This window comes from Myotis brandtii, unplaced genomic scaffold, assembly GCF_000412655.1.
Source record: "Myotis brandtii unplaced genomic scaffold, ASM41265v1 scaffold496, whole genome shotgun sequence".
Classification (NCBI taxonomy): domain Eukaryota; kingdom Metazoa; phylum Chordata; class Mammalia; order Chiroptera; family Vespertilionidae; genus Myotis; species Myotis brandtii.
Genome location: NW_005368921.1, coordinates 406,754 through 415,708, shown reverse-complemented (window position 1 = coordinate 415,708; position 8,955 = coordinate 406,754). Strand labels below are relative to the sequence as shown.

Genomic DNA, 8,955 nt, shown 5'->3' with positions numbered 1-8,955 from the left:
CAGAGGAATCTGGATCTCTGGATTCCTAGCTATACTTTAGGACCTGCAGGTCTTAGAAATCTGAGAAGGGGCCAGTAGTTTTAGGGGTGAGAATAAGGGAGACATCTGCCCTCAGATGCCTGAGTTGGAGGCAGCAAGTTGTAAGAGAGGGAAATCCAGACATGGAACCAGTCCCAGTCTTCAAGTGTGACCTTGGGTACAGCCAGAGGGCAGAGTAGAAGATTGCCAAGTACTCAAATGCTCCCAAAGTGCTTAGCTTCTGGTTCTGGATACCTCTTCCCAGGCCTCAGTTTCTCCCGGCTTATTTCTCGATCCTAAAGTCCTGGAGGTCAATACACAACCAATAGATTGGACATGTTTAGGAGACTGGATCTTGCTGGTTTCCTGGCACACACAACATTTATTGAACCAATGGGAGAACATTATTGGGTTTCCCAGGCAGAATAGAGAGACACTGGGTTCCTCTCTGGATTAGAGCCCAATACAGTGTCTTACAGTTGTCTTGATGAAGCACTAGGTATAAGGACAGAGTTGGACTGGGAGCTGGAGTGGAATGAAGGAATAAATTGGTGGTCTAGGTGTGAAAGATGCCAAGATAAATAAGATAGTCCCTTTCCTTAGGGAACATATAGACTAGACAAGACACTAGGTCAGCTGTGGGCAAACTACGGCCCGCGGGCCGGGTCTGGCCCGGTTGGAATGAATGAAACTAAAAAAAAAAAAAAAAGTACCCTTTTATGTAATGATGTTTACTTTGAATTTATATTAGTTCACACAAACACTCCATCCATGCTTTTGTTCCGGCCCTCCAGTCCAGTTTAAGAACCCATTGTGGCCCTCGAGTCAAAAAGTTTGCCCACCCCTGCACTAGGTGAACAGTGCTGGCCAAATCTCCATCCGGAAGTCGCAAGGTAGCTCAAAGGTTAGACGGGATAACTAGAGAACTTCTCTCCCTCCCCCTAAAATGCATCCCCTTCCTGATGTTTTGCATTTACAGTGAATGACATTCAATCATCCAGTCCATAAACCTGGATGAAGCCTTCATTTTCTCTCTCTCTTTTTAAATTGTTTATTCATTAATTTAAGAGGGAGAAAAAGAGAGAGAGAGGAAGGAGAAAGAGGGAGAGAGAGACATCTATCTCTTCTTCCACTTATTTATGCGCTCATTGGTTGACTCCTGTATGCACCCTAACTGGGGATCAAACCTGAAACCTTGGCACATTGTGATGACGGATGCTCTAACCAACTTAGCTATGCAGCCTCTTTCTCTTGATCACCTGAGTCTGTTTTTAAAAAAATATATTTTATTGATTTTTTACAGAGAGGACGGGAGAGGGATAGAGAGTTAGAAACATCGATGATAGAGAAACATCGATCAGCTGCCTCCTGCACACTCCTGACTGGGGATGTGCCCGCAACCAAGGTACATGCCGTTGACTGGAATCGAACCTGGGACCTTTCAGTCCGCAGGCCGATGCTCCATCCACTGAGCCAAACTGGTCAGGGTGATCACTTGAGTCTTTGTACAAATTGTTTCCTCTTCCTAGAACAACTCTCCCTCCTACCTCACCTGTTCACACGCACACACACAATCTCTTGGCCATATTCACTTCTTGCTCAGTTCTCAGTACAGATGAGATTTTGGACATGTCTTCGAGAAGTCCATTCCTGACTCCCAGTTTAGAGTAGATGCTCCTCCTAGCTCATCTGCACCATTTTGTGTGCTTATGGGGGTTAATCACAAAGCTTCTGGAATTAGGCTGCCTGGTTTCAAGTTCCTGTTCTCCCCTTTTCCTGACTGTGTGAACTTGGCTCTATGCTTCAGATTCCTCACCTATAAGATGAGGAAAACAATATTGTATCTATTCCATAAGATTACGCAGATGAACTGCCTGACACACAGTTTCAAATGAATTCATTAGTCATTACTGTTAGCCCGACTTACCACCTTACTTTTTAAATTTTTAAAATTTATTTATTTTTTATTGATTTCAGAGAGGAAGGGAGGAGAGAGAGATAGAGAGAGAAATAAAAACATCAATGATGAGGGAGAATCACTGATCGGCTGCCTCCTGCTCGCCCCCTACTGGGGATCAAGCCCGCAATCTGGGCGTGTGCCCTTGGCCGGAATCAAACCTGGGACCCTTCAGTCCCCAGGCTGATGCTCTATACGCTGAGCCAAACTTGCTAGGGCCCACCTTACTTTTTTTTCACCAAAGTATTCTATTCTTAACTGCTTTGAATACAGAATGAATGAACCCTGCTGACTGGATCTGGTCAGAGCTGGGTTGGGAAGAGAAAACTGTATTTATGGTCATGAGGAGTTATGGGTACCTGCCAAATACCAGAGAGCAGGAACCAGGCATAAATTCTGAGACAGAAAGATTTCCACCTCCTGGTTGCCTCCCCAAGACGTCCAAGACCGCACTTAATCCAATGAGTAGGGAAGACTGCCATCTGGTGTTAGATTCTGGAATTGCTACTTCTTGGAATGGGACTAAAAGCCTTTTCTTGTTGTTTTTTTCTTTTTGTTTTGAATTCCTTACATATTTTCACTTTAGATTTCTAGCCCCAAAAGTTCTATATCATAATGCATTAAGTCTTGTTCCTCTCTCCCGAGACCCAGTCCCGAGAGGAGAGCCCTGCTGCCTTTACGGAAAAGGAGTTGGGAGAGCTGAGCGTTCAGATCCTTCCTCATCCCGGTGCAGGAGAACCAGGGTTTGGGGCCCCGCCCACTGTCCTGATCTCCCTGGCAACTGTCTTCTGGCCGGGGGTGCCGCTCTTCCTGCGTTACCCAAGCAACCTTCAGGCCCGCCTCCTTCAAGGTCCTGACTGGTTCATAGAGAATGTGGGTCGGGACCTAAGGGAGGCATTGAGGTTTGAAGAGTGCGAGCTGCCGGGGAGAAGCAGGGGGGTTTCAGTGGGCGGGAATGAGCTATCAGGAGCTGCTGAAGGAAAGAGGGGCTTGCGTAGCCCTGGTAGAGGGTCCATTACATCCCCAGGAAGGGGTCCTGCAGGTCCTGGGCGCTGGTCACCAGGGTTCAGACCAGAGACACCTGGGCCACTCTCAGAGCTGACCCCAGAACCGGGACCACCGTGAGGAGAAGGGACTCCTGCTTGCCTTATCTTTACCACACAGGACACACACACGCGCGCACACACACACGCACGCACACGCGCACACACACACATGCACATGCACGCACACGCACACGCACACACAGACTGCCTGTGCAGAGCTGGGCTCAGTGGGGAGTAAGTCAGAATCCCTAGTTTTCTCTCTTCTGCATTCCCCCCCCCCTAAAGACCCTATTTTTAGAGTCAGTGGACTCATGTCCAAGGCATGGCAAGTCTTTCCAAGGAGAGGATGGGCTGGGTCACTGAGAAGCAGCTGAGGGAAGAGGGGCTCCCATACAGGGCTTGCTCCCCCTCCCCCACCCCAGCTTAAGCCTCTGGGGGTGTGGTGAGGGGAGGGAGACTATTTTGGGCTGGGGGTGGTCTGTTGGTGGAATGGACCTCTTCCAGGTCTCTGCCCACAACCCCCCCTCTCCCCCAGAGGACCTCACTGTAATTACCATCCTCTCCACACCACATTCTAAACCCTATAATTATCCTGCCAGGATCCGCCCTGTTACCAAAGCCCTCGAAGAAAAGTTGGAAGTTGGGAGGAGGGAGCCAAAGAGTTAGTGTTTGGGGAGAGGTGGGATACAAGTGGGGGACTCCCTGAATCATTTGGAGCCACATCTTCCTTTGCCTCTGGCCTCCTGGAAGACACCCCCACCCCCATCATTTTCCACTTTTCCTCTTAGGGTAGACCCAGCCCTCCAGTTCTTTCCCACCTGCACTCTCCCCATCCCAGGCCTACCCTCCTCTGCCTGCCTTTCTCACCTACTGCTCCCTCTCCAGGCCCCTGCTGGGGTGCTGCTTGGGGGCATCAGCCAACGCTGGCCCCATTGACAGCTATGCGGGCAGGAGGCACCACTATTCCAGCTGCTGGCCAAGAAAAGGAGGGGTCCGAGTACAATGCCTACTTCAAGGACTTCAGAACACGGGCAGATGTGCTGACCCCAGAGGTGACGAAGCATGGCCTGGGCTGCCAGGTGAGGGCCACTGTTGGGAAGCAGAGGGACCTGGAGATAGGAATGTTCAGAGGGAATTCAGTCTCCAGAAGAGAGCACAGGGCAGTGAAGGTCAAGGCTGCTGGCAGATGAGGGGTGTGTGTGTGTGTGTGTGTGCTCTCATCCATTCAAACCTGCCTCATCTCCTGTGTGTGTGTGTGTGTGTGTGTGTTTTCTCATCCATTCAAACCTGCCTCATCTCTTCATCCCTAGTTTCTTGAGCTACAAAACCACATTCATGGGGAGGAGTTCAACCAGTTGAGAAGAGCCCGAGTGAATGCCCCAAGGCCTGCAATGCCCTGCTGCATCCCCATCCAGCATCCAGGACTTCTCTTTGTGTGTTTTTATTTATTCTTTTAATTTTAAAATATATTTTATTGATTTTTTACATAGAGGAAGGGAGAGGGATAGAGAGTTAGAAACATCGATGAGAGAAACATCGATCAGCTGCCTCCTGCACACTCCCCACTGGGGATGTGCCCACAACCAAGGTACATGGGACCCTTGAGTCTGCAGGCCGACGCTCTATTTGCTGAGCCAAACTGGTTAGGGCTCTTTGTGTGTTTTTAAAAAATATATTTTTATTAATTTCAGAGAGGAAGGGAGAAGGAGAAAGAGATAGAAACATCAATGATGAGAGAGAATCATTGATTGGCTGCCTCCTGCATGCCCCACACTGGGGATTGAGTCTGCAACCTGGGCATGTGCCCTGACCAGGAATTGAACCATAACCTCCTGATTCATAGGTCAACGCTCAACCACTGAGCCGTGCCAGCCAGCCAGGACTTCTCTTTGTCATAGTTCTCCACACTGCATTTTAAAATCAGTGTCTACAGATTGTAATCACCTTAAAGGCTGGGCCATGCTTACTCACCTCTGTATAGTCCCAATGCCTGGCATGTTTAGGCTTTCAGTAAACAGATGAATGAATGAATGAATGAATGAATGAATGAATTCCTCCTCGGTCCCTGGTTAGGCAGAGGGCTGTTCCTCTCAGCCCCAAGGAACAGAAGCCTGAGGTAACCACCCTCCCCAGCATTGCCTCTTTCTAATTTCTCCGTGTTCATTAGTTGTTTGGGTCTGTGACTCTCAGTGGAGACCACTGTTCTCCTGAGCTGATCCTGGACCAGAACCACACAGCAGCCAGCAGCCGAGCTCCTGGTCCTGGCAGGGTACCAGCGGGGCATCTAGATTAACCCTGATGGCTGGGGGCGGCTGGGACAGGAGCCAGGCAAGGGTGGGGGAACTGGGGGCCCCAGGAGCACGGAAAGGAAAAGGGCAAGGGAGGCGAGCACTGAGGACGGGGCCTGGCAGTGGGGGCAGGATCTGGTGGGGCTGGAACTGGAGCATGAACTGGGGCTCTGGGCTGAGGCCAAGCTGGGTAGGAGGGGCCAAAGGGGGCCGGATTGTCCCTCTGAACCCTTGGCAACCTTAAGGGGGTGTGTGGAGTCTAGATATTTCTCGAAATCATTTTCATTCACATGAGTCTAAAAACAGGGTATGATAGCCCTAGGTTTGGCTCAGAGGATAGAGCATTGGTCTGTGGATTGAAGGGTCCTGGGTTCGATTCTGGTCAAGGGCAAGTTCCTCGTTCCTGGTTGGGTTGCAGGCTCCTCCCCAGCCAGGGCCCTGGTCGAGGCGCACGCAGGAGGCAACCAATCGATGAGTTTCTCTCACATCGATATTTCTCGGTCTTTCCCTCTCTCTTCCACTCACTCTGAAGGATTAAAAATAAATAAAAACAGAGTATGATAAAGCTTTTATTCTTTTATTATTACTTCCCTCCCACCCATCCTCTCCCGCCTTCCCTCCGAGATTCCGCACTCTGTTCCATGCTTCCATGTCTCTGGATCCACTCCGTTCATCAGTTTATTTTATTCATTAGATTCCACCTATGAGCGAGATCATGTGATACTTGTCTTTCTCTGAATGCCTCATTTCACTTAGCAGGATACTAAAGCTTTTATTCTTAAGGTAACGAAACTGATCCCATCATTTCTCTGAGATCCTCACAACCACCCTGTGAGGTGAGGAAGGAGTAGCTTTCCTTCTGCCCGACTGGAGCGCAGGGTGGGTGAGAGCTAAGCAGTCACCCTTCCTGGCGCGTGAGGGGCAGAGCCTGTCTCCTGCCAGGGCTCTGACCTCAGTTCGCGTCTTGCTGGGGGTGCGTGTGGGGCACTCAGCACTGGCGTTTGTCAGGACCTGGTTCTCCCCTCCAGGTGGCCTCTGAGTGAGTGGCTGAGCCTCTCCAAACCTCACTTCCCTTGAAGCGAGGATGTGAGGTGATGCAGACGATGCTCTCCTGGGCACCACGTGCAGTCTGTGACCCAGTCTTGCCCCAAGAGCTGGGGGAGTCCGAACTGGCCACCACAGCGACTCCACCAACCAGCACCTCAGTGGTGCTGTCCCCACTGAGCCAGGGTGGGGTATCTTTCTCTTGGGGCTGCTCTCAGCCCTGGTGCTCATCAGGGTCTCTCCCTGACTTTCTGGGGAGACTTTTGGGGGGTGGGAGGTCCGTGAACCTTTCTACCAGCATGACCTGCAGAGCCATAGCTTTTTTTTTTTTATTGTTAAGAGTATTATATATGTCTCCTCTTTCCCGATTGACCCCCTCCCTGGCCACTCCCATCGCCCCATTGGTTATGCTGATATGCATCCATACAAGTCCTTTGGTAGATCTCTAACCACCACCCCCTCTCCCCGCTCAGAGCCATAGCTTTTGATCTAATTTTGCAGTCTGGGAACTGCCATCAAGCACCGATGCTTCCTCATATCCAAAACTGGGGAGTCTAGATTTAAATCTCAGGCCCCCAATTCAGACCCAACCTCTTGACATGAAATTGCAGCACTACCTTTCCTCTCCTCCCCAGCGAGATGGCCTCCATGCAGACGCAGCCTTCCTTTCCTTCTCCCATCCCGGCTCCTCTTCCTTCTCCCGACCCGTCCCTCATGCCTTTGTTCCCATCGCATATCCCCAACCTCTCCCATGTTTTCCACCCTCCTCTATTCTCTCCTCTATCTCCTCATCCCGCTCCCAACTTTCCTCCTTTCCCTGCCACCCCCCATTTGGTCTCTGTGGGGGGCAGTTCTGAATTCAGGGGCCTATCCTACCAGGGCACCTGTGAAAGGTATTTTAGGAACAGCTGAGTCTCCTTTCCGAGCAGGCCCGCTCCCAGTGGGGCCTGGGCAGGGGGCCTAGGGGCCCTGCTGAGTGGAGAACTGTCTGGGCTCCTTGTATGGATGTGGGCTTCAGGCGGCCTCGGGCACTGGCACAGGCTGTTCTGCATTGCAGTGGCTCTGGCCAGTGTCCATGTGCTCTCAGAGGGCACCACCTTCACTTGGGACACCTGTGGCTACCATGCCCTGCTGCTGGCATGGGGTGGAGGGGTGGTAGAGCCTGGCTCTGCTGTGTGGGGAGAGACAAGGGAACCCCTCTGAGTCACCTGGGACTTTTCCTACTTCCTCTGCCCCTCCCACAGATAAGCAGTCACTCAGTCCTTTAATTTGCCTCTGAAATGCCCCCTGGGACTTGCCTCCTCTCTCTGGTCCCAGCCTTCATCAGCTCTCGCCTGCACTGCGGCAGTGATGTCCCAGCGACCTCCCAGAACACCTGACATCCACCCCTCCTCATTTTGATGTAGACCCAATGCCAATACAGTTCACCCGTCGATAACTCCCCACACGCCCCGTTGCCTTTAGAACATGCCCAGCACAGCCTTCTACGTTCTCAGCAGTCTTGTCACCTAGACTGTCTTCTTTGTGCTTCACCTAGTGTTGTGTGAAGTATTCCAAAGCAAATTGCAGATATGAAATTTCTCCATATTTCAGCATGCATCTTAAAAAAAAAAAAAAAGAGTAGCCTGGCTGGTGTGGCTCAGTTGGTTGGGTGTCACCCTACGCACCGAAAGGTTACTGGTTTGATTCCCGGTCATGGGGTCAGGGCACAGGCCCAGGGTGCTGGCTTGTACCCTGTTAGGGGTTGCAGGAGGCAGCCGATGGGTGTTCTGCTCTCACATCAATGTTTTATTTCTCTCTCTCTCTCAAAGAAATCAATAAAAATATTTTAAAAAATAGAGTAATTTTCCCATATAATCATACTATCATCACGGCTAACAAAAACATGTCCTCATGTCTAATTCTCAGTTCACAAATTTCTCCAGTTGTTCCCAAAATATCTTTCACAGTTTGTTTGTTCAAAGATTCAAGCAAAGACCCAACATTATACTTGATTGTTATCTAAAGCAGGGGTGGGCAACCCCTGGCACGCGTGCCAAACATGGCACGCCAGTAACTTTTGCTGGCACGCAAAACCCTCTCTAATAATCTTCCATTTACAATTTTTTTCTTAATATCGACTTCTTTATTTTTCAGATAAATTCAGTGTAGGTGTATCTTAGATAAATTTTATTACATAACAAGTTATCTTAAAGACCACAGACATGGATTGACAAGAGAGGGGAAGAGCAATTTCAATAGTGTTGAAAATGAACTATTGAGGACTTGGAATGCCATTCCAGAAATTTTTTTCTGTTTAAAAAACTGCAACAGCGTTACTCTCCATGTTTTCATCCACATACGCTTGTGAATCTTTGTTCTCAGTGATGGATTTCAAAAAATTAGGGTTGGCACGCACTCACAAAAAGGTTGCCCACCCCTGGTCTAAAGCTTCTTAATCTTGACTTCAGACCACCTTTCCTCCGTCCACCTCTCACCACATCCATCCTGCGGCCTTCGGGCCCATCCCAACTTGCCATGGAGTCCTTCCTTCCACTTGGCCCTTCCTGGTCCCTGGAACGGAGAGCGCGCTCCGGCCCTGAAGTCCCTTTGGAGAACCCCC

General features: G+C 50.1%; 1 protein-coding gene across 1 annotated transcript in view; it reads right to left on the bottom strand.

The window, feature by feature from the left end:
* GDF11 (growth differentiation factor 11) overlaps positions 1-1,649 on the bottom strand; it is a 13,088-nt gene extending 11,439 nt beyond the window's left edge. The window contains exon 1 of the mRNA XM_005876767.2: positions 1,591-1,649. Coding sequence (XP_005876829.1) covers positions 1,591-1,649 — 59 coding nt within the window. The remainder of the gene's footprint in view (positions 1-1,590) is intronic.
* Positions 1,650-8,955: the final 7,306 nt, after the last annotated feature.